General features: G+C 41.4%; 1 protein-coding gene across 1 annotated transcript in view; it reads left to right on the forward strand.

The window, feature by feature from the left end:
• KLHL14 (kelch like family member 14) overlaps positions 1 to 26,492 on the forward strand; it is an 85,842-nt gene that overhangs the window by 39,675 nt on the left and 19,675 nt on the right. Inside the window, exon 4 of the mRNA XM_010977304.3 lies at positions 25,348 to 25,437. Within this exon, the coding sequence (XP_010975606.3) occupies positions 25,348 to 25,437 (90 nt within the window). The remainder of the gene's footprint in view (positions 1 to 25,347; positions 25,438 to 26,492) is intronic.

Consider the following 26,492-nt stretch of genomic DNA (forward strand, 5'->3'; position numbering starts at 1 on the left):
GCCTTACAACTCCTGCCGCTGCTTTCTGTGTGGACCTCCTCACTTGCAAAAAATTATAATTGTAAGATCTGTGTGCCAAAATACGTTTTTTTTAAAAAGGGGAAAGCTGTGCATTTTGTTTTCGGTTGGATCGTCTGATTTATCTTGTACTAGCGACGCCAAGGTATTCCTTGGTCTGGGGTGTATTGGTAAATCTCAGATCTCCGTTTCCTGTTCATTCATAAATTCGCTTGAAGTTTTTCATTACCGAAATCATTAACTTTACCGAATATCGGTCACTGCTCTTGGGTGTGCATAAAACTTCCTAGGATTAAATTAGTTCATCCACGTTAGAGCTTTCATTTTTTTAAAAAATGACAAGTCATTCTCTTGTATCTGTATTCTTGTCAAAAACCTAAGTCATTTTCCCCACCTGAGTGATAATCAAAAGATGTGTGCATAGATGAATTAAGGAGAAGTGTAATGGTTATTTGCTTTCAATTTTATTATTAAATTTGGAAGGTTTGATATCCTATATTGTTTGTCACAAATACACGTAAATAGGTTTCTAGATCTAATTCAGAAAACAACCCCCATTGGCTCTCGTGATTTATGCGTATCTCTAACATCCAGTTCATTTGCCAGTCCCAGCATTGGGGCATCTTCCTCCATGTCTTGCTCCAACCGGTTTCAGCCCTGAAATGAAAAGCTTGAGCACAAGATGAAGCCAGAAGGCAGGCACTACCCAGCACTTTCACTGGATGGAATAACCTTTAGTGACCTTTGGAAAATTTTTAAATTTTCGCCTGTGTTCATAGAGAGGGAATTTTTTTTCCAAGCCACGGGCTGCATCTGCCAGCTCCATATGAACACATGACTTGATAATGGGAGCCCATTGAAAGAGAGGCTGGAAGAGAGCAAGTCTCTTAACATGACTGGAAAATAACAGGACACGTGTTCTGCTGAGAGTAGGTTGGTGGCATCATCCTCATGCACGTTGCTTCCTTAAGCAGAACGGACGGGGGCGGGGACAGCACAAAGCGGAACCTTCCGAGGTCTTCTGAGTTGCGCATATTTGCAGTGTTTAATATGTCACTTGACAAAATGCAAACGCAAAACGCATGAATATAAACATATTTCCCAGAATAAATCATTTCTATGCCAACTTTCTCTTTGAGAAAAATATGTTCATAGTAGTTGTCTATCCAAGAGTCAGCAAACGTTTTCTGTAAAGAGCCAGATAGTAAATATTTCCGGCTTTGTAGCAGTCAGGTCTCCGTCACAACGACTCAGCTACCATTGTAGCATGAAAGCAGCGTGGACACTACATACATGGATTAGCGAGGCTGTGTCCCAGTAAAGCTTTATTTATAAAAATAGGCAGACGGCTGGATATGACCTGCGGGCCATAGTTTGCCAACCCTTGAGTCTAATCTAAGGACATGTCTATGTTATCCACAGATCACACCACTTCATAATAAAGCAGCACTTGTCATGGTAATCATAAGTAACGTTTATTAGACTGACTTAGCTCTTTAAATGTATTAACTCATTTAATCCTCACAACAATCAATCCAATGATCCAAGTTCTCCTGTGACTCCCATTTTATAGAAAAGGAGTCATGGCATAAAGAGATCAAATAACTTGTCCAACACAGTGAGTAACAGGCAAAGCCAAGATTTGAACTCAGGTAGTATTGTTCCAGAGATCGCGCTCTTAAATCACAACGGTAGTGACCTTAAGGGAATATTTTGTGACCTTCACATATAACTTCGAGACAGACTCTGTTCTGGACATAAATGAAACTCTCTCTCAGCCAGCAACATGGGGCAGACATTATATTCACCTTGTTAATTACCTCCGCTCCCCTGCCTGGTTCTCAGGACGTGGCCCACAGACACGGGGTAAATGCTGAGTCAAGGGATTAACTCTCGCACGTGCCAGGGCCACGGGCAAGCACCAAAAGCAGCTAAATATTGGCTTATCAGCTCTGGGGCCCTCCAGGAGGTCACATACTGCTTATGCTAAGCCAACGTCAGCCTTTCAAGTTTTGTCCAGCCCTTAAGTGTATGTGGTTAGATTTTTCTGCTTATCCTAAAGCTATCTTTGAATTTGGAAATACTTAGGTAAACCAGCCTCTTTGTGGCCTGCACATGCAAAAGAAGTAAGGGATTGAAAAAAAAAAACAAGGAAGGGGAGTTTTGATTTTAGCAACATCAGAATGGTGATGACGGTTTTAACTGAGCACTAATTATGTATCCTGCATTGGATTAAACACATTACTATATCTTCTTTGGTGCCCTCAAGATCCCATTTTAGGGCAGATATAATTACCCTGATGAATATTTAAAAAGCTAAAGCTTAGAAAGACTAAGTAACTTGTTCAGACTTGACAGTCAGTAAAGATATGAGTTAATATTCCAAGGCATGAGTTTTTGACTCCAGAAGCTGAATGCTTTACCATCATCCGACCCTGTTCCTTTGAAGAGCTCTCTCTCCAGCTCGTGGCCGAGGCTAACATAGATGGAGAACTTCTGTGTGCGAGATGCTGTGCTCCACACTTTACATGGATTATCTCATTAAATACGCACAGTAGCAATGTGAGGTTGAGATCATTATTATCCCCATTTTATTGATGACGCAACTAAGGTCCAGGAGTGTGTCCAAGCTAGTTCATGGTGGAGCCAATTTTGAACCCAAGCAGTTGGCTTCAGGGCCTGCCTCTCAAACTTGACATTGCACTGCTTTTATCTTGTCACTGTGACTTTTAAGGATAAGGATGGACTTGTATTGAGGGCTTTCTAGGATAATGAAACTTGATTTTTTTATTTATTGGATGAAGTTTATCCTCATAACCACTCTGGGTTCTATCCCTATCCAGTCCTTGCAACTGGAAAGCATTTTCAAGTCTATCATTCATTGGCTCCCCCGTTATAACCCTGTGAGATAAACAGGACAGGCATTATTATCACTGGTTGATATATGAGAAAACTAAAGTTCAGAGCGGTTAAGTGACTTGTCAAGGTCATGTAATAATTGATGAATCTGTGACTCAAACCCATGGCTTCTGACCTAATTTAGTTGAGTGTTCTTTCTATTAAGCCATGTTCCATGAAACCTTATTAAGAGTTCTTTGACCTGTAACTGACATTATTTGAACTCTTTCTAACATGGTATTTTTTTTTCCAACTGGATTATTTAGAAAAGTATATAGCAGAAGCTTTTAATTCACCCCAGCCATTTTAAATGGAAAATAATTAAATTCCTTGTTTGCAAATAAGGCAGAGGTGAGCACTCACAGGTGCCATATTAAAGCTAAAGCATATTTGGTGAAAAACACAGGAAAGAGAAGATGTTTATTTATAAGAGAGCTACTTCAAGAGATGTAGGCAAGTGCTAAGAACACCTCAAGGAACAGTGCGCCCCCTCCCCTGTCCCCCAGTGCTAACGCAGCCCGGCACTGCCACCACCCCTAGGGCTGAAAGGCAAAGGGAGGAAGAAGTTACCAGAACCAGAGACAGAGGGCAGTATTGAGAGGACCATCTAATAGAAACTTCATTCAAACAAGGAAGGCAGCCCACACTGACCCAGGAGAAGGAAGCTAGGGGAAGAAATAGACTGACCTTTCTCTCCTCCCTCCATCCCTCAGTCTTTTGAAACCAAATCCAGCCAGAAGCCAGAAGAAAGGGAGCCCCGAGATGTGGTCAGGACGGCCAGTGCCCAGAAGAGCCGAGCAGGGTCATCAGGGATGGAGGGGGATCTGCAGAGCCATCAGAAGGTGCCCAGCAGTCACTATTCATGACGCTGCTTTTTATTAGACACCAAACTCTATGATGGGAAATGTCAAAATACAGATACATCTTCTGTTCTTTGGAACTGTAATATCCAGTTTGGCTTACCAAAGCACCTTAGAACCCGAGCTGTTTTTTTGTTTTTTGTTTTTTGTTTTTCTCTCCTGGGTCGAACTGGCCCACTACCAAGTAAACAGCTCAGAGTGGAAGCAGGTAACAAGGGGACAGTGTAGGATGCCACCCACCTGCCCACCAGTTACAGGTCAAGCCTGTAACCAGTATTATCCTAAGCCCGTCCTCCACAGTAAGAATGACCACGAATGTTTATTTGACTTTTGAAAGATGGATGACTTTTTTCTTCCCCATTATCCTCTCTGCCACGATGAAAGCAGTCTCCATGGTGCACTGTTGTGCTTTGCACACAAGAGTGTGACAAAGGGAAAACTCATGGTTTGACTCCCCCTTATGGCACAAGTGGCGTGTGAGGTGAGAACTGAGACCTTGTCTTCCACAGCGTAGATGCCTCACGGGCTCTGGGAGCCCCTGGGTACAGAGACCGCTCTGCTGCTGTCCTGTTAGTCTCCATTCTCCCAGGTTCCTTTTGGTCACATCTCTCTCTTTTCTCTCATTGTTGTTCATATCACATTAGACTTGAGGCTTGTTTCTGGTAAAGAAAAGATGCTAAATGGCTGAGAGATGGCATAGGTTTGAGCTGAGTCTCTGATGGTCACTAAATGCTGAAGGAAAGGCCATTGCTGCTGCCAGAACAGTCCTATGGGAGGGTCACGCTATTTTTCAAGGTCAGATGGATATTTGTGGATTTTAAATGGGTGAATCAGACTAGTGGATTCACTGTGCTTGTGATCCAAAGATGGCGTCCCCAAACTTGAATCCACTGGAGAGTTAACTGTCCTAATATTTTTGAGATTTTCAGACTGGTAACTGAGGAAGACCAGACCAAAAGAAGAGTTTGGTTAATTATCCATTTAGAAAGAATGTGCCAGAGTTGGGGGAGAGGAACCCTTCCTTAAAGTGAACAGGAAGCAGGTGAAAGTGTAAATTTCACGAGCATCAAGCCTGAACAAATGCTCAGGGAATGCAGATTTCAATAACGCATCATTTTAAAAGAGTTACTACTAACTTCAGTAAAAGTCCAGTTTGAAAGCCGCTCTTTTCCTTTCTTTTACCCATTTACCGTTAGGAGGCGCTCACCTCTTACTTTACAGGTTCTTGTGATGCGTGGTACCCGGCTATGAGGGCTGGCAGACAACTGGGGCCCCCCTCTCTAAAACTGCCCGAGGTGTGCGCTACTCTCCAGACTACGACTGACCCTCCAACAAGGCGGGTTTGAACCGCGTGGGTCCACTTACGTGCGGATGTGTTTCAGTAGTAAATCTCACAGTGTTGCACCGCGGCGTTTGGTTGAATCCATGAGGAGGAGGAATTGCAGAAACAAAGGGCCGACTATAAATAGCACTCAGATTAACCCTCCGCGTTGTTCAAAGGTCACTTGTACTAAGATATGCCCAGGTTTCCTCTCAGCAGGGTTTTAAATGTGACTTGGCCACTTTTGTTGTCCCCTGCATCCTCAGGTTAGTGAAGTGCCCAGAGCCACGGGCTGGGGGTACAGTTGTTAGAGCGGCTCAGAAATTGCCAGCCTCAGAGCCCCAGCACGCTCCTGGCCCACAGGGGCGCAAGGAGCCTTCTCCTCCGAGAACACGCTTTGTTCTCTGCAGCTGTACTTTTCCTCTTGCCACCGTGCCATCCCGCCATTGTCCCGTGGCCCGTTTACGAAGACCGAGGTGAAGGGGATAATCTTTAAATGCGTGTGCTTCCAAGGGAGGAGAAGCGGAAACGCTTGAGGAAGAGGAGAGTCATGACAGTTATTAACACTGATCACGTGTGAGAAAGGTTGGGGTGGGGCTGGTCTTGAAATCATGAAGAACATGGAGTGTTTTATTTGGCAACGACTTCTGATCCAGAGGGCATCCATTCGATCCTTCTAGGACCTCTAATACATCCTTCATCTCAGTGAAAATTGTATCTGTGGTTAAATCATCTTCTTACTCCAAAACATACTCCAAAATTTATGAAAAAATGTACTTTCTCTGGTACCTTCCTCAGTGCTTCTCTTTCGAGTTCCTCGATAAGTGCTAGTATTTGGCAGAACTTTCCCTGAGCCCTCTTCTCATCCTGAACACCCTCCCTGCAGTGCAGCATCCAGAACAGTTGATGACTAACCGCTAAACTATTTCCTTCCCAAACCAACTACTGCTTTTCCAGGTGCCTCATGAACATCTCCACTTGGCCTTAAAATCAATATTTTGCTTTCAAACTCAGTCTTTGTTGGTCTCTGCTGCAGGGAATGACATCTTCATCCTGAAAACCAAACTGTCACCCCTGACTTGTCCCTCTCCTCCAATCCGTTCTTCATCCTGTCAACAGGTGCTATCAGTTTTGTCTTCTGTATCCACGTTAACCCATTTCTCCATCCCCATTCACGCTGTCAACCCTAGCATAAAATCTTCAGTGAACTCCCGAAGCACACAAGACAAGAACCAGCTGCTCAGCGTGGCTTGCGAAGCCTGCCTCCCCGGATTCGCTCTATGCTGTGTCTCCCACCGCACACCTTTCCTCCAGCTCTTCCACACTTCGTGCAGATCCCTGAGATGTGGTCCTTCTGGCGCCGAGGCCGTGGCTCACGTCCTTTCTCCTGCACGGGACATGCTTCAGTTCTAACTCCACGCACAGTTGGGCCACACTCGCTCTCTTTCAAGCTTTGTGCTTGGAATTTGGGATACAAATAAGGCATGGCCCCGGCTGTTAAGGTCGCCACAGTTCTCACAGGAAGCGTACATGAATCGGGTCTATGTGATGTGACAGGTCAAGATAAAAGCAGGCAGAGTGCTAAGGGAGCACACGCGTTACACCCACCAGGGCTTAAATATCCCTCTGACCAAGCGCCAGGCTAACTCCCAACCCTCCGCTGACAAATAATTGGCTTTTCCTCTCGTTGTCGCAGTGCCCTTCCTGTGCCTTCCTTAGAAAGCTTATTTTTTGTTTGTGTTGTAATGGTTTAAACGTCGGCCTTCCTCTGCCGAAAGCAAGAAATACTGCGCCTTATTTATCTTTACAGCCTCTCTGTCAAGTATATGTAATAATGACTGAAGAAATGACTGAGTGGTACCTGAACAATAGCAGCTTAAGCAACCCTGGAAATCAATAAACTGACAGACATCAAAGTCAGTTTGCCTTCACATCTTATTCCCATAGTGATCGGCTTGCATGAGCGTTCCATCGAATCGGTTGAGATCTACATAGAGTGTTACACAGTGAGGCCCCACCCAGGGGCTTACAGATGCCAACGATGAGAGAAATTGCAACTCATTCTGGTCTTTGCATAGTGGACTTGTGGGTTATAGACGTATCTGATTTGTAGTTCAAGTTCAAAAATTGTGGGACAGCTTTGAAAAGCTGTTCAAATGGACTGTTTCTTAAGTGCCTACCACAGTGGCCCAAAACAGGCACTCACTAAAATCTGTGGAAATAGTGTGTTTTCATCAAACTACAGCACAGCATAGTATACATTTTTTCTATATTTTTTTTTTATTGAAGTTTAGTCACTTTACAATGTTGTGTCAGTTTCTGGTCTGCAGCACACTGCTTCAACCACACAGGGACATGTATATATTCATTTTCAGATTTTTTTCACCATAAGTTACTACAAGATAGTGACTATAGTTCCCTGTGCTTACAGTATAAGCCTGTTGTTTATCTGTTTTATGTATGTTAGTTAGTATCTGCACATCTCGAACTCCCAGTTTATCCCTTCCCACCCCCATATTATCCATTTTGATGAAACTAGCAGGCGCCATTTTTACAAAATGTCCACGAACACTAGACTGTACCAATATTGTGAGTGTATTTGAAGACACACCAAGATTAAAAATAGGATGGAGCTTACCATAGTGGACTAAAGTGTTCAAATTATTTTAAAATTCTGGTAAGTATAATAAATCCAAAGATGTATGGAACTTAAGAATGGGCCTTCTGTGTAAAAGAAGCTCTTAGGTAAAAACATATGGCACCAAATACTGAGGGAAACCTATGTCCCAAGTTCATTTCATTCAGTGGAAATTCCCCACCTCAGTCTAGTGCCCACTGGTGTTTAGTTCCTGGCCTCTGTTGCTAATCTTAAGACCCCCAGGAAATCATTTACATGTTCAGAGCCTTGGCTCTTCCAGTTTTTAATTCTGGGAAGCGATCCCTGCCTACTTCATGGAAGGGGCGTGGATAAGTCCCTGGTGACCTGGAAAGTGACAGACAAATATGGCAAGTCTGGCTATTCCAGGCAGAGAGAGAACAGCATGAGCAAAAGCAGAGTGTGACGCTGTGCTTTAAACTTAGGAAACTGCGAAGAGCGGGAAGCGCTGGAAAGTGGGTTGAGAGCAGGTGTGAAGGCTCAGGGGAAACCATTTAGATCTTACTCCGTAGTCAGTGGGGCGTCACCAAAAATCTTTGAGCAGGGAAATGACATAATTAAAGCTTTACTGCTTTAAAAGCCAATTTAGGGTGAACTGGAAAAGGAGAGGCTGGAGACAGGGTAACCGCTTATTGCGTAACCCAGGCAGGGGATAATTACGGCCTGATTTACAGAAATGGCTATGAAAACAATGAAAGAATGTCAGAATTAAAACTCATTTCATAAGCTGAATTAAACTTCATTTGGTAATACTGGGCAGTAGGTGGTAAGACACAGGCTGGCTTGACTGGCTAGACTGAGTTGATGCCTTTGCTCAGAAGAAGAAACCAAGAAGAAGACGCAAGTTTAGAGAAGGATGGAATAAGCTGAGTCTTCAGTGTTGAGTTGTGGTGTCCGTATCCGTCAGACCCAGCCTTGTGCCTGGCCCATTATAGGTGTTCAATTAAGTATTTGGTGACTGTATCAATAAAGGAAGGAGGAATTAAAGACTGGAAGAGATTTAAGGGAAGTTATCCAGAAAGGACTGGAAAATATTGGTCTATAGGACAGAGGAGAAAAGGCTCGAATTAGAAATTCTAAACTCTGCATGTAAGCAAACAGCATCGTTGAGATCTAAAAGGAAGAAGAGATGGAGTGAAAAGAGAATTAAATGACTCAACTCTAAGAAAATAGGATTATGTGTGTTCAATGCCTGGTGTAGATGGAATAGGTTCAATAAATAAGTATTTGTTGAGTGCATGAATGAAGGAATGAATGAATACCAACTTTTCAGGAGTAGATAAAGAAAAAACAGCTGGGAGTCTCGAGTCTTGTAGTAGCTCTCTGTTTTGTCTAAAGCATTTCATCTGAATCATAAGCTAATTCTGCAGTTCATCATCTGGCTCCCATGAGGAAATGTGAATCATATCGCCTGCATTTTAGGCACCACGAGGAATTTCTTCCCCTTGTTCTTCTCTTCCATGTGTTTTCATTCCAGTTCAGTGTATTTACTTAAATTCATCATCCAGCTGTAGTTGTAACTGATTGTTCTTTGCTGAAGACTGCTCATAATGTGACAATGAACGGAACTGAAGACACTTTTTCAGGTACTAAACATGGGCCGAAGAGAACCGAACTTTGCAGTCCGTTCACATCATTTACTGTGGCCCATGTGTACAACCTGTTGCATGAGAGGTTTTGGAGCAACGGGCCCAATACCTTGACCATCACTAATTAAGAAGGCCAGTGTGGAGACACGGGCACTTCAGTCTCAGTCTGAGTCTTCCTTGCTCTCACAGACCCAGCCCAGGCTGGCAGCTGAGGACGCAGGATGGATCAGAATGTGTAATAATAATGTTTGATAAGCAATTAAACCTAAAGCTTTCAAGACTCATAATGCAAAAGGTTTGCATCTACAAAAGCAATATTTGAAAAGCATTAAAAATACAAACTAGATATAAAACATAATGTGAAAAAACAACCTATTTCTCAATATTAATTATATGAGTAAAGGGAGAAAATTGTGAGAATTCAAGCAAACTGAAAAACCTCACAATTTATAAAAATTTAAGCTTATCATCCCATTCCTTCATCACACACAGACACACAAAAAAAATCAAAGTTTTTTTGTAGCTGATACATGATCAATTTATTTGCATTTACCACTGTCTTTTGGCTTCACCTACTCTTTGAAGAACTAAATAACCAAAGAGCAGGCTGAAAGGAGCTAACGGAAGAAATACTAATACTGGAATAATATATGAACCGGACCACTGGTCACTGAATAATCATGAGTTGACTATATTTTTAGAGTAGAGTCATCATTTATCATTAGAGTCCAAGAATTCTTGTTTCTCAGTTAATAAAAAATTTTCTGTTAAAATTACTTCTAAATGTCAAGTGAATGTAATTCAAAAAATGAGAACATAAAATTAGTGTCTGTTTTCAGAGCACCATTAAGGCCTTTTGGTAATTTCACTGACTTTTTAGATTTTCCAACTGAAGGTCCACCTACAGACATTTTGTTCATCTCATTATCGTGCAGTGGAAATGAACTTGGGGCAGTTTTTATCAGCTCAAAGACCCCCGCTGGTTCGAACAGGACTTTCCCTACAGGGATGATCATATTGATTTGCTACAGTCATCCTTGACTGTTAAGGATTCAGAAAGTTAACTGCCACTTGAGAAGAGGCGCTATGATTCATATAGGACCCAGGTTAATATGACAAGAAAGAGTAGAAAACAGGTTGAAACTACTTAATCCAAAAAGGATCATCATAGTTTAAAAGCATGTGTTACTAGTAAAATCTGGGGGAACACTTTAAGATAAGGAAGAGGACAGGGGAGGGTGTAGCTCAGTGATAAAACATGTGCTTAGCATGCATGAGGTCCTGGGTTCAAACCCCAGTACCTTCATTAAAATAAATAAATCTAATTACCCCCCAAAATTAACAAAGTAAAAAAAAAAAAAAAAGATAAGGAAAAGGACTTTTTTTTATCATTTCTACTTCTTCACTAAAATGTTTGCTTCTTAACTGAAAGCAGTTTACTGTTTTAAAAGTGAATTCAGTAACGAACAAAAGATTAATTGAAACTACTAAAAATAAAAATCATCCAAAATTAAATGCCTGTGTATTTGTAAACACCTGAGAGAGAAATTTCAGGTAAGAAAGAGAACATTATTTATTCTTTCAGCATCTGTAAAATGTTTGCTTCTTAACTTAAAGCCTTTACCATTCAAAGAAAGCCAAAATCATTTTCCCAACCGTGTGTACACATAAAGAGAAATGCAAGTTTATGTTGATGCATGGATCAGAGTTGCTTATAAGGAAAGGGCAGCAATAAATTCTATTTTATTGCATCTCTGCCACATGAACACTGCAAGACTTATCTGCAGATCTTTTCAGTTACTGGAAATTCGGGCCTATTGTAAAAATCTGTCTTTAACAGTATTAGCATAGAATGTCCCCGCTAAGTATTTGTTTATATGAGTTTCTGAAAGAGAAAATAAACTATTTATATTGCCTTCAGCACTGAAGTATGAAGTTCAAAAGTAGGTTACCATGAATAGCTGGAGAATCAGAGATAGATTTTGTCCAGCTCGGATATTTGGAATTACTTAGGAGAAATGGAGTAAAGAAAATAACGTTGATATTATTCTCTAGCTCAGCATGGTCTGCATCAGGGGGAAAAAAAAAAGAACATCAGAATTTCAAAGCGATCCTCCAGATCTCGTCTTACTGTGGTGGCTTTCCTCTTTGTTTTTGTGGGCCTTGCTTAGAGCCCCATGGCTGAGCATAGTTCTTGATGCGTTTTCTTGGGGGCAGGCAAAGAACAATTTACGCCACCTAGTGGCTGAGTTAAGAATTGCAGCACAAGTCCAAGAATGGCGCTTGAGCCTCGGGCGTCGGCAGCCATGGTGATCAGCAGACTTCTTCCTTCAACATTTCTCCAAGTGCCCAAGGAACGCTGAAGTGGTTACCATGAATTCCAGAGGGACGCCTCACTGCACATAAAAAGATTCAGCCTGGGGAAGTTAAATAGCCCACAGTTAAAATCCTACTTTATTCTGACTACGTATGAGAACTTTAATGAGAACTTTTTACTTGCTCGCTTAGTAGCAGAATTAATATTACTACTGTAATACTTTGTTATGTCAAGAAGCGAGCAACTTGGATGGAAGAGGAGATAGGTTCCATTGGTGATCAGATGCTCAGTGAATTGCTTCTCTAAATCATCATCAACCAAAGCTATGGTTGCCAGTCTATGAAGGAGCCGTGGAACTACAAGAACCTTGAGTGTACTACAGTCACAAGGCAGATTCTCTCTAAACCAAATATATAACATCTTCTGCATACACTGGATTCACAACTGCAACTCAAAGGTAATTAGTAAAAGAGCATTACTAAATTATCAATAGTTTATTTGTTACATAATTTTTATCAGTATATATTGGTATATTACACTCATCTGGGAATCTGGAAAATTATGTATTTATTTTTATACAAATATATGTAAATTACATAAGAGAGAGATTTTTAGGAACTACAATGGTCCTGACTCCAGCAGCCCCACTTCTAAGAATTTGTTCTAAGGAAATAATCATTCACATGTTCAAAGGTATCCCCTCAGTGTTGTTTAAAAGAGCAATTAATTAGAATAAAACTCAGGTGTTTGACAATTAAGGATTGTTGAGTAACTTTTAGTTTATCCGTACTGAAAAATAGCATACCACTATTAAAAACTAGTAATGAAAATCTCTATTTATTGAAAATGAAATTACCATGTCATGTATTTACAGGTGAAAAGAGCAGATTAGAAAAGCATAAATATCATAATCTATTTTTATTTATTTGTGAGTAGGCAAAGAAAAAGTCTAAGAGGATATTTTTTAACCCATGAGAAATGAATAACTTATTTTCATCAAGCATAATATAAGAGAGAGAAAAGAGTCAAGGATGCCCCTCAGGCTTTTGTCCTGAGCAAGTAGAAGGATAGAGTTGACCCTGACGTGGGTAGAAGTTTGGAGGGGAAAGCCGGGGGCTGGTTTGGAGGCATGTTAAGTTGGAGAGTCCATATGATACCCAAATGGAGCTCTGTTGATGTTTTTAAAGTCATGTGGCTGGAAGATCATTAAGACAGGGATTGTGGATGGAGGTGAGAGGATATTTAAAGGCCGAGCTCTCAGGGCATGCCAACGTTTACAGACTGAGTTTACAAGAAGCAACTGGCCACGAGTCAAACCAGAGAACAGCCACTCAGGTGGAAGGAGGGTCCAGGGAGCATGGTCTCCTGGAAGGACACAAGTGAAGGAGGGGCTGATCTACGTGCTAAATGCTGTGGGCAGATCTCACGGGATAAGCGCCTAGGAATGACATTGAGTTTAGCAACATGGACATTAACAACAGCTGTTTGAGTGAAATGAGGACGCTAAAAGCCTAATTAAGAGTTTAAGTGAAAATGGAAGGGGAAAATTGGAAACGTTGATGAAAGGTAACTCTTCCAAGAATTATTTATGAAAAGGAAAAGAGAAATGGGATAGGTAGGAAGACAAGGATATTGATCCAAGAATTTTTTTAAGGTGGCCATATAATAGTATGTTATTTTGCTGATAGGAAACATCTGATTGTGGGGGGGGGATTTAAAGACTCAAGACATGATAAAATTGCTGGGGAAAATATCCTTGAATAGTTGAGAGGGAGTGGGACACGAATGGAGGGCTTGACTTAAGAAATAAGTGTGGATGGTCCATCCATCCTTAATAACAAAAGGAAACAGAAGGAAAGGCAGAGCATAGATAATACTGATGCAGGTAATTTGGTCGGTACGATGCTGGGAGACTGTGGGAGTTCTTTTCTAAATGTTTCTATTTTCTCAGTGAAATAGAAAACAAGGTTATCAGCTAAAAGGAGATCAGGGAGCAGATGTTAGAGAGTTGAGGGGAGAGAACGAGGTATGGAATAGACATTTAGGACAAAGGTCAGAAAACTTTTTCTTCAAAGGGCAAGGTAGGAAGGATTTCATCCTTTGCAAGCCATTTAGTAGTTAGGTCTCTGTCGCAAACATTTAATTCTGCCACTGTAGCAAGAAAGCTATAGACAATCTATAAATGGATGGGTGTGGCTACATGTCAATAAAACTTTATTTATAAAATAAGTTGTGGGCCCAGTTTGGCCCATGCACCATAGTTTGTTTACCCTTGATCTAGCAAGAAAGGGATAATGAATGGTGTAGGGGAACGCAGCAGGAATTTCAGGCAACAGTAACATGAGTTTTAAATGATGGTATAAAAATCAGTTGTGTGAGGCTGGATAGAACCAAGATTTGGTTTTTCCATGCAAGTACGATGAATGGAGAAAGGAGTAAGGGAGCTGAGTATGTGTGCCAGGAAATTTTTAATTACCAAGGGGAGCCTTGAAATCTAAGCTCAGTCAGGAGGGAAGTAAGGACATGAGGGGTCCAGGGTGTGAGGGATGATGGAAAAGAGAAAAGCTTTATGGATTTAGGTCGTGCTACTAGCCTTTGGTGCTCAGGTGCTGTTCCTGAGGGAAGACAATTCATTAGCTGTTTTATTAGAGGGTAAGAGCTAAATAGTGGTTCAGATGCTTAGAGTAGTTAACGTTCTGTGGGGGTAGTTTTATCAACTTGGAGCGAAGGAGAATCCAAATCGAGTTGGAAGTGGTGCTTGAATGACAGTCTCGTTTACAATAATACCTACTTTTTAGTTATTAGGACTGCTCCTCCCTTCTTCCCCTAGGTTATTATAAAGATGTTCTTGCCTGCTCCCTCTCCACACATAATACATGTATACCCACTGTCACGTTTTAGTTAATGGTCTTTTTTCCCCTCTTGATGTCTCCCTCTTGCATTTTCTTTGCCTCTTAGCCTTTCTTTACACATGATTATGGTTCCCTTTTTCTGAATCAACACTTGAAGGCGCTTACGCTCTTCTTCTTTTTTCTCCCAATAGACCTTTATCTCTTTTGTTGCATTTATCATCTTTAAGATGACGGCTTTTTTATTTGAGCAGAAACATACCCAGGTGATGAAAGGATGTTAGCAGGATCTAAGGACAGGATCTAGTCCCCGTTCACTGGGTTAAGGCTTTCCTCCCTTCCCTAAACCTTCACAGCCTCTCTGCTGGGAGCAGTGGACTCTTTGGTACTCAAGGACCTCCATGACTGTGTCTCACGCTGCTTTTCCAACTTTAAATCCCTTTGCTTCTCAACCATTACTTGACATTCAGCCCCACAGAGCTGCCCAACAGCTCCCCAGCCCCCCCGTGCCTCTGTGCACACAGACAGCACTGCCTGGAGTCCCCGGGCCCCTCTCCACTGCCCATTGCCCCACCTTTCCTTCAAGGGCGCAGCACAAACCTCCTTGTATCTCTTATGTTCCAAGACAACTGAAAACAAATTATTCTTCATTTGCCTCATTCTTCTCTGCACTCTGGACTTATATCATCAACTACAGTCTACTTTGCATTATATTTTTGTGTGCACGTAAATTTGTCCTCCACTGGACATGAGGATCCTTCTCTGCTTTATACCCAGCATGTGTCTGATATATGTTAGTTAAAAACTAAATGAAATCTCTTATCCTTCTCATGAAACGTGTGTTGAGAGGAAGTAGTTTAGACCACAACAAACCTTTTGACATGCGGACCTGTAACACTTCATCCTAGCCATAGTCCAGCTGTGAATCTTTCAGGAACCATACATTTCTTCCCCAATGAGTCAAAACTGTATTTTAAGTCCATTCTATATCAAATCCATGGTTTAACAATTTCATGCCAAGTTAATATTGCAAGGGAAGGCATTCTGCTTATTTGGAGATTTTTTTTTTTTTGTCCTTTGTAAAACTAAATTATCTAAGAATATTTAGAGGAGGAACTAAGGAAAGGGGACAATAAAAGAACTAACTTTTATAGCTGTTCTGTAATGAGCCTGGTGTTTTCTGTAAGTTATCCAATTTCGTTGAATTCTTATAATAGCCCTATGAGGTAGATATTACAATCCGCATCTTACTGATGAAGAAAATCAAGACTTCTAAATTCACACAGCTACGAGATATCAAACCTAGATCTGAATGACACTCTACCGTCTTCCATTTAAAAGGGCAAATTGCACGCAAGTCTCCCGCATCGACCCTGGTAGCTAAAGCCACATGCTTACTGAATTACCGTTTCACCCTAACCAAACTGCTTTACTTTCTCCAGCTGAAATTTAAAAGTGTCGGCTGCCAGTTACAGAAATCCAATTCAATGTAACTCAACTGTTTTGTCATCAACTTAACAAATATTTATCAGCTGCCTTCTGTATACAAGACATTCTTCTAGGCACTAGGGACTCGGGGGTGAGCAAGATAATGCTGCAGCCACGCAGCTGCTGTATGTGTGGCAACTTCTCCCTGAAGTTACAGTCACGTCCTCCCTGGTGCTTCTGCTGCTCGTCTCCTAGAACACAGTGCATCCCACGTCTCTGTTCATACGCTCTCTTCCTCTCTGCACCGTGAGCTCTGGAATAGAGGAGCAGCATCCCAGAGTGCAGCTCAGCACCTAATTCCTCGCCACATACATTTGAATGAAATGAATGAATGAGTTGATAAAGATTCTTTTGACAACATCTCCTGGGTCTTAACGGGAGCCACCAGGGTTCACTTTCCAACATGGAGTACGTGTGCTACACGAGAAAACGCTTCCTCCCAGTTCCTTGTTACATGGCCCGTACCTGCTTCCTTCCTCCTGCCGTCAGTAACTTGGGGCAGCCATCAGGCCACCATCGAAGAGCATTTAAGCTGTTCCACAGTCATGTTCGCTGTCCTCTTGTGTTTCATCCAGTGACCTTTGGCTCTTACTTCCACGAGTTTAAATAATATGTGTTGCTCGGCGACTTCCATTCATTCACAGAGTTGACTGTTTTTTAAATGAGCCTTTGTAGGTGTAGAACAGCACAAAAGTGCAATTTCTCACTCCCCCAGGAAGACTGGATCAGGAGGACACTGTTCTGACACTTAGGAAAGAACAAACATCAAAGCACTGGCATGTTTCATTAGCGGGTCTCTGAAAACACAACACTTTATTTGATAGGAAAAAAACCCTAATCTTTGGACAAAATTGCAAATTCATTCCCAAATTTTTTTTTTTTTTTACTTTCCAAAAGTGAAAATAAAACTATTTTTAAATTCTAACTAACATGCCAAGACGTATTGCAAATTCATTCCCAAATATTTTTTTTTTTTACTTTCCAAAAGTGAAAATAAAACTATTTTTAAATTCTAACTAACATGCCAAGACATAGCCAAAATAAAATAGTGGCTATGTTGTAATAACAGCCATGGTATAGGGAGATAATAGTTAAAATATTCTAACTGAAATAAAAATAGGATCCTGAAAGTCGGTTTGGCTTCAATGGCTAATAGAAGTCCTATTTTAAGTCCCCTCTGCCTCACTCGTTGTTAGCACTCTCCTCTCTTTAAGTGCTCAGAGATAAAACTGTGAATCGACAAGGATTTATTGAAAACCTTTGACCTTGGCACTGTTAGGCCCATGGTAGTTCCTAAAGAAATGTCACTCTGTGAAGAACTTACAAACCTCCCTGGTTTAACGCATGTATTGCATTGAGGGTGACGTCTTTTCTGGAAGCCACAGAACCCAGATCTAAAGCATATCTTTCTCCCTCTCCCCCCATTCCTTCGTTGACTTCATTCCTCCTTCAGGTACCCGTCACATTTTTTACATCTTCCAAAGCAAATTCCACAGTCTTTCTTCATTCACTCATTCGTGCTACTAACATTTATTGATTCACTAATATTTCTAATGACTCTATTAGGTATAAAAGCTGTAACAGCACCCGAAGCTGTGCTGCCCTATGTACTGGGCATGGTGCTTAGTGTAAAGCTATAGAGATGACACAGTCTGGCCTCAAAGGAGCTCATAGATCCTCTAGAGGGTGATGCACAAAAGACAGGTGATGTTAATACACTGTATCAGGACTTGGCAGGTGTACAGGAAAGGCACGCATGTACTGCAGTAGTTACACAGATAGATAACAAAGCAATACTCATCGTCAGGAAGACTCAAGTCCCTGAGATACAGCTTTGAATTACAAAAGAGAAACAAGCCCTTGGATCTTGTACAGCCTCCAGAACCTAACACATGAGCACTTTTTTTCAGATTTATACATCTTGATCTCACTTCAATAACTTTGTCTCCAGTGGGACTATGGGAACCTGGCTCCATGTGGGCAGAACAAGTTGAGAATGAGGGAGAATGTGTTTGGGGTTAATTCAGAACCTCGACCAACTTATTGCTGAATTCAGATCGCTTCAGATCATGTGGATTTCTTGTAGGATTTAATTTTCCAGACTAACTATCCATAATGATCAAATTATCCCCAAATTCACAAAAACATTTCCATTTATTTGTAAGTTTACAGGGATAGAACAGCCCGAATACAACAGGAAAAAAAAAAATAACAGAGCCTTTTCGTTGGATTATTCACTCAGTAATAACTATCAAGCACCTGCTTCATGAAGGATGTTTTAGTACATGTCTGTTTCTGTCTCCAGAAAAGCAGTGGCCAAGTTGCTGGATCTTTGCAGAAAGACAGGATGGTAGGATTAAACTAGTAAATTTTTAAACATTTATGTTTCGCAATTATGTTTACTATAAAATTAAAAAATTTTTAGAAAAAAATTCTCTACGATCCTATGGCAAGAAATACTCATTCAACGTCATTAAAGCGAGGCATCTTTCTTTCAGGTTGTATTTGTTTTTCGACAGCCTGTAATTGCTGTTTGAATTTGCTTCAATAAGTAAATATTTCACAAATATATATTCCAGCAATACCATGCTTCCAAAATATCATTGATTTTGCCAGTTTAGATCATTCCATAGAGAACACTTTAAAAATTGAAATCACATAATTATAGGCTACTCATCAAGAAAACAAAAACCAACAGAAAAGTGTAGAAAATACAAATGAATTTGAAACATATGAAAAGGTGCCCAACTCCTTTCATAATTAAATAAATGGAGATTTACATTTTAACTAGACGCCAGTTGTTCACCTACCATGTTGGCAAAGATACAATATAAAAGGGGGTAGGTATGGTGTGATGGTATCCATCTAAATGCACTCATCCTTTGGCCCAGAAATTTCGCTCAGATGACTTAATCCTATAGATAAACTCCTGTATATGAGTGTTGTGCACAAGGACACTCAGCAGGGGGCTGTTTGTCATAGCAGCAACCTTCAACACACACCCCCTTCCCTCCAACCTCAGCACCCCTTCCTGATCAAGCCTCCACCATCTCTCACTTGGACCATAGAAGAGCACCCTACTCCATCGCCCCCCATTTCCCCCTTTTGCTCCCACAACATCCATAGAAGCCTGAGTGATATTTTTAAAACTTACATCGGATGATGTCCCCCTGCTGCTAAAACCCCTCCAGTGCCTTGCCATCATGCTAAGAATAAAACCCACATCACTTAGCCTGGCTTAGGAAGACCGTGGACCCCGCTTCTGCCTGCCTCCTGACTTCTCTCAGGCTTCCTTGGCCCTCACCCTTGGGGCTCTGAACACAGAGGCTTTCTTTGTGCACCTCAAGCACATCCAGCTCATTTGTGCTTCAGAGTCTCTGCCTGGAATCCTTCTGCTTTCTCACCCTTCAAAATGGCCCAATCTCACCGTTCAAAATTTACTTTCAGTGCCCTTCCCCAGAGAGGCCTTCCCCGACCACCCCAGCTAGAGCAGTAGCCAGGCACTCACCCTCTAACACATGGTCCCATTTTTTCCCTCTTTACATAGTCCGTCATCACCTGGCTGTGCTCTTATGCATATCGTTGTGTATTTGTTTCTGTCCTTCTCTCCCCTGTAACGCAAGCTCTAGGAGATCCGGGACACTGTCGGCCTAGCTCCCTGTGCATTATCAGCAACCAGAAAAGTGTCTGCCCAGAATGCATGTTCAGCAAATGTTTGTTGAATGAATTAGTAAATGGTCATCATTTACTAATGGCCCCAGAAGGCAATGGAATGTATTATGGGACACTCATCAAACGGAAAACTGTGTGGCTGTTGAAACAGAATGTGATGGTAGACAATCCAAGTGTTGTCTCTGACCAAGACCACACCATTGCTGGTCTCAGTCTCCCTCACAGACCTCATTTCAGATCCCTCTGTTCTTAGTCTTCTTGCCACTCTAGCTACATTCCACCCCTGTGCCCCAGGGCCTTTGCACTTGCTGCTCCTGCATCTACACCTGCATGGCTGCCTTGCTCACATCTGTCAATTCTCTGCTCAAAAGTCATCTACTCAGAAAGGCCTTCCCTGACCACTGTCAAAATTCCTCCCCCTGTCCCTTCTTATCCTGCTTCACTTTTCTTCATTGCACTTATCATCGACACAAAAGTACCTATTTATTTGTGTATATCTTTTACTGTGCTTCCCCTGACTAGAACGTTCCTTGATGCCGTTCATCATAACTTCCCCAGCAGGTAGAACATTGCTTGACATAGGTAGCAGCTGAACAGATATTTGATTGGGGAGGAATGAATAAATGAATGTATTCTTGAGTACAAAAATAACAAGGTACTAAAAAGTGTGCCCATAGAACCTATACCATTTGTATTAAGGAAAATGACGTAGATGTGGTCTCTCTGGAAGGAAAAATCCAAGAAGACGGTAACAGTGACAGAGTCTGCCGGGGGGAACTGAAAGGCTGAGGGCCAGGGATAGGGAGAAAGCCTATTGTTACTGCCTTTTATAAGATTGTGGTTTTACCACGGGCATTACTTTTTCAGAAAGATTAAGTATGTCATCTTTGACAGTTTTGCAAATTTATGTATTTGAAGCCAAAAGGAAATCAAGGTCTTCATAAATGTTACATGGAAATGATAAGCATTCAGTAACCATTTATTTAGCAAACCCATAAACTTGACATAGCTCTGTGCAATCTCTTATGTGGATGCTCATGCAAATTTGTGGTTGCAAAGGACACCTATACCTTCTTTTGAAAGAGGTATATATTCCTTAGATATAAAATATGGAAGGAAACAGCAGTGTGGGTGTCTCTAGCAGATTAAGGCCTTCATAAATACAGCAAGACCCCTGCACACCTGATATGGCAGGAAAGGGGCTTCTGTACCCAAGATACTTTGGATCCGCTTACAAGGTTGAAATATGCCCTTGTTGTTTGAAAAAATAAAAATAAAAACTCTCTGCCAAGAGACTCTACCCATCCTCCACTGGCTGATTTGGTCAGTGTTTTTCTGGCTCCATCAAATACATAATACTGTACTTTTAAGAAAATCCACTATCTAAGCAGGTGGATTTATAGAAAAAAAATTTTTTAAGGAGTGTCCACTTGCTTTAATTGAAGGATTCCTTTAAATGTGAAAATAGTAAACATCTAAAATATGATTCTATACAAAAAAATTATACAGAAATTTCAGGAGCACCATCATTGAACACACAGGTACTCAGTAATTACTTGCTGGTTGGATGCACATACCTATTGAAAATCAGTAGAGTGAAATGGATAAGAGCGTGGGGCGGGATCCTGCTGTCCCTGTGTTTGGAGTCTATCTCTGCCATTCATTAGCTGAGTATGACCTTCAACAAGTGCCTTAACCTCTTAAGGCCTCAGTATTTCTTACAGAAATAAAATGAAGGTCTCCTTTGTAATTGGTTGTATTAGATAAAAGCTATAGGTAAATAAAATATAGACATATTTTATCATGTATTATAATGTCATATATTTTTTCCCTCACACAATTTCTGCCTGAACAGAAGAACAAAACTTACATTTTCAACTATAATATAGGTAACTAGATACAAATATAATTACATATCTGTGTGTGTATATATATGTGTGTGTGTATATTTGTGTGTGTATATATATATATAGCATCTGCACAGCGCCTGGCACATTGTAAATGTTTGGCAAATGATGGTTACTATTATGAAAAGTAACACAAAGTACTCTGAGGGTTTGACCCTTCATTTTTATCCACAAAGATCGATTCTGTGCATAATATGCCAGGATATTTTATTGCACTGGTACAGGGAGGGGTAAAAGAATTTGTGTCACTGAGCTTTTTAAGCCCTTAAAATTATGGGGAAACAACAAACAGGTATGTAAGTGAATTGTGGCAGAGTTCAACATGTAGCAATTGCTAACGTCTATTAGTGTGTGATGACGAGTCATTCTGCAGAGTAAATACTGTGACTTAATATCCTCTCCAGGTTTATTGGATGGTATGGCCTGTGTCCTACTTTCTCAATTTAAAAATATGAAATGTAAATGTTTTATTGAACCCCCCAGACCAGAATAGAATAGCAGGTGTGTGGAGTGGGAAAGGCAAAAATGGTACAAATGGCTTCAGATTTAGAGACTAAATGAATGCTCTCCCTCGGATGACGGAAGGTTACTTCGTTTTCAGTTTTCTGGCTTTTTCCCCTCTTCCTTTCTAACACCGCTAGTTTGTTGCATAAAGTCGAGAATTCTCACAAAGGGCCTTATAAACACGTGTTGTTCGGTTTTAAATCTGATTTGAAAGTGCCTCTCTCCTACTCCCTCCGAGTAAAGTGACCTTTTTAAATGGAGGGAAGTGGGTTTAGATGACAGTCATGATAAATGCGGTCATGTTCACTCAATAAAATAAGGCCCAGTGCATTTGAGGATAAATCAGTGAAATGTACAGCCCCACCTGTCTGTCTCCATCATTCATTTCCACTGTCACTTTCACAGTGGCTGATGGATCACAGTTGCTGTAAAATTAGACAGCCTTTAATCTCATTTCATCCTGATTAGCTTCTCTTTACCCTTTCCCTCTAACTCACTGACTGACACGCTAAAAACTCACACCTCACAGCGGGCTGTATAGGAACACAGAGTACAGACTTCTCGGATGATACCTGCTTGTGAGGGCGAGGCTGGCGTCCAGCCCTGGACGGGAGCAGGCATGTCTTCCTTGTTATTTAAAAGACATAAGTGCGGTACCCAGTGCCATTTTAGACAGATGTTTTCTCTTGCTCACTGCCCCCTTTATTTTGCTTTCCTTCAGGTTTAATCAGAAGTCAAAGAAATGAGGTCTTTGGCAAAACTCAAGCACTGATTTCATATAGATTTTTCCCTAATAAATTTGGGGCATTTTACATGCAGAATAAATCTAAGAGTTATTTGCGTGTATTTAGAGCCTCTCAATTCATGGTAATAATTCAGAAAAGACAATAATTCAGGAATGAAATTGCTGAAATAGCCAAGAAATATAGCGTATAAGGTTTTAAAACAAGAGAAAAAAATTGGTAGATAAATAAGAATATCTTCAAGTAGCCTTTATATCAGCATTTCAAAGACCCTCTCTTATTTTGAAGGTTTCAATCGTCAGTTTAGCGCAACAGTTTCCTCTGTTTGCATAAAGCATAACAATAGAAGTAATCAAATGAGAAAGAGACTTAAGAAGAAATTATGTACTATTTCCTTCACTTAATTTCCGCCCAAATGGGAGCAAGTAAATGGCAAGAACAACAGAGTCTGTGCTTTATTACAAAGCTGGACTTCCAGTTGAAAAGAACATAACAGTTTTTTTTTTCTTATTTATAAAATGGGGGCATTAAACTGACCAAAAATTTAAAATAAATATTGGAAGAGTGGTTGTCATGAAGTATGTTGGTTGTGGTCAGTGGCCTCTTCATATACTCATGTCTCACGTGAAGAGATGGTTACAGATGACAATCATCGCTGTACGTTTGCACAGGTGCCATTATGATAAACCAGGGTAGAGCCAGGCTGTTCGTGATGTACATGATATATGTAGTATATGAGTAGCAGAGTTTTGTGTTCAGTAGTTTGGAACCAGCAGCAAAATCCAAACAATGGTGAGTTAATTTAAGAAAAGAAAAAAAAATGTTCAAAACATATTCCGTCATCCAATGGTAGCTGCTCCACGAACTCAACATACTCTGCCCCAGTGGGCTCTGAGAAGTGAAGTCTGCAGGAGCTGTATGTTTAAAAGCATTTTCCAAGGAGATAACTGAGGGTCGAGAGGCAGAAGGCCATTCCTGAGATGACTCCCTTAATCAAATCGATCTAATTTGTGGACCACACAAATCCACAGCACACCCAATTTCTACATCATCCCAGAAATCAAGGGTTTCTGTACCAAAGCCATCTCCCTTGTGGATATAAATTCAAAATCAATGAAAATTCATGGAAAAAGTGAATACATAATAAAATAATTAAAACTCCTAAAACCCTTAAACAAGAGGCTTTAAATTATCTGATTTGTTCTTTCAGAGGCTGTGTTAAAGGTTTCAAAGCTATGCCTGTTTCTTCTTCTTTTTATTTACATATCTTAGCCAGCAAAAGTGCATTCTGAGAAAACTAAAAAGGTAATAAAAACAAAATGAAATGAGAGATATATATCATCCAAAATAAATTGGGTATGAGAGAGGCTCTCTCTCTCTCCCTCACCACTGGCACAAGAGTACAAAGTAAGAGCTGGCCCTGACTCATATTGATTTCCCAGTGCACTGGTTTCTTAAGTGCTCTGTTGATCCGTGTCAAGCAATAAGTTCCCTGCCTGAACATGCACATCACCTCTCCATTTGTCCTCACCTAGATTTAAGGTGCCCATATGATGAGCGGAACAAGGACATCATTTTTCCTACTGGGTGTCACTGGGCCCACAGCACTGCATGTGATAGGATAACCAACGCCGTGTACGTTTACATTTACCATATGATACTGTAACAGCAGAGACGATTGCTGCTTTGCACGTGGGGTGGCAGGGGCGTCCTGTTCCGGTCGTGTGTGTCTCCCAAAAGACAGTGTAAATGAGAACAAATACAGAGAAACCGGGCTCTGGTGGGTTTCGGAATCATACCCCCTCCTTGCAGCCACCACCTTGGGGCAGAGGAGGGCGAGACGAGGGGAACGGATATTTGTGATGTCCCTGGCAGTTTTTATCTTTGTTCCAGAAGAGCTCTTAAGCAGATAGATAGAAAATGTGTGATTGTGCTGCTAATGACATTGTACAGGAAATTAAGCGTATACATTTGGAGAAGGCATTAAATCAGCAGGACCTTAATTTAAAAACTTAAAACTGTATGGAAATTCAGCTTGCTCATTGCTGTGGAATAGAAAGCAGCCAAGCACCCTGAGTCTGTTTGTGGAAAGACTGCCAGCCAGCCGAGTTTGGGCAAAGCATCCTCATGGCTCCAAGTGTATGCCTGCTTATTTCTTCCAAGAAGTAAGCCCCTGTCCTGACCCTTTGGGAGTGTCAGTCATGGTTTTAGACTGCGATCCCCATCATAGGGCAGGTGAAGAGGACTTATGAATCGAAAGCAGCCCGACAGGTTGTTCTTGACTAATCTGCGGAATAACATTATGTAAAATTAATCAGAAGGGGTTGGGTTTGCAGTTGCTGGGAAGACACGGTTGAGCCCCTGTGGATGGTGGGTGCCCCGCTCCACCGTCTACATGCCCTTCTTCCTTCTGACTTCGTCTCACATTTTATGCACTTTGGTGAAAGCACGTCATTAGTGAGCCAAGGCAGCAAGTCCTAGGATGGAAAATTTATATGTCTTTTTGTTTTCTTTCTCAATTTCAGTTATGCCATACAACAGTGCCCACCACTGCGTTGTGGAGGTGGAAAACTTCCTGTTTGTGCTGGGCGGAGAGGACCAATGGAACCCGAATGGTAACTATTGAACTACTTAATAGCAGGTGCTCAACAAGCCCGTGTGTGACGAACGGCCATGGTGGCAGCCCATTTTGTAACGACCATGGAAAACGTATTTCTGAGCAGCAGGGACGAGTGAAGCAGTCGGGAAGTGGGCTGACAACTGGAGGGAGGGTCAGCCGTTGAGCTGGCAGCGGGCGTCCGCAGCAGTGCGTTCACTCGCGGACTGTCTGGGGATTTGGCTTCGCCATGGCGCCCAGCCCCTCTCCTCATCCATCCCCTGAGGAAAGCCACTGGCAGAAGCCCAGACTCCCTAGAGGCAGGTAGCAAGCGGCAGCTATTATGAATTCTCGCCACCTTCCCCACCCCTGTTCTCCCACGTTATCAATATAACAACACGCAGCTTCGGTAAATGAGCGTCATCTGCCGGCGTGCGGTACGTAACCTCAGCTGCAGTTCCTTTGCAGCATCTCTTACTTGAAACCCACTCCGGCTGCTGCGTCTTTTGCAAGGGCTTCATCCACTGATGACCCACCATCCTCCCTGTTGGGGCGACTACTTCGAAAATGCATCAGGGAGAGAAATGAAACATTTTAATATACTTCCCAAGCCAAACGCAGGGAGAACGGTGCGCCTTGCAGAACACAGCAAAACTATCTAGATATTTTTGGAAATCTTGCACGTGAAGGAGGAGTTGCAGTTGTAGCCTTCTGTGTAACAGAGATAATTATGACTGAGAAACCATAAAACAGCTTGCAGGTACACATTTTTACTTTAAAACCCCAGAACATCCAGCTGAAATTACATATACTGTGTATATTTTATTGGGAATGTTCCCTTTCAGCATCTGCACCAAGGCAAATTATAGAAAATTGTTACATCTGTTCATTCTAGACAGTCTTAAAGGAAAACAGGGCACTCTCCAAGAACAGTTCTTTAAAGAGAAGGGGACATTTTTTTCTCAAGATCAGCTTTGTGTGTCCATATCTTTCAGTGTCAGAAAGAAGACATTTCCTGGGCTTTGGGAGAAACAGATTTGAATTAGGAACAGAAATGATATTTAGTATCTCTCC

The sequence above is a fragment of the Camelus dromedarius genome, chromosome 32, assembly GCF_036321535.1.
Source record: "Camelus dromedarius isolate mCamDro1 chromosome 32, mCamDro1.pat, whole genome shotgun sequence".
Lineage (NCBI taxonomy): Eukaryota > Metazoa > Chordata > Mammalia > Artiodactyla > Camelidae > Camelus > Camelus dromedarius.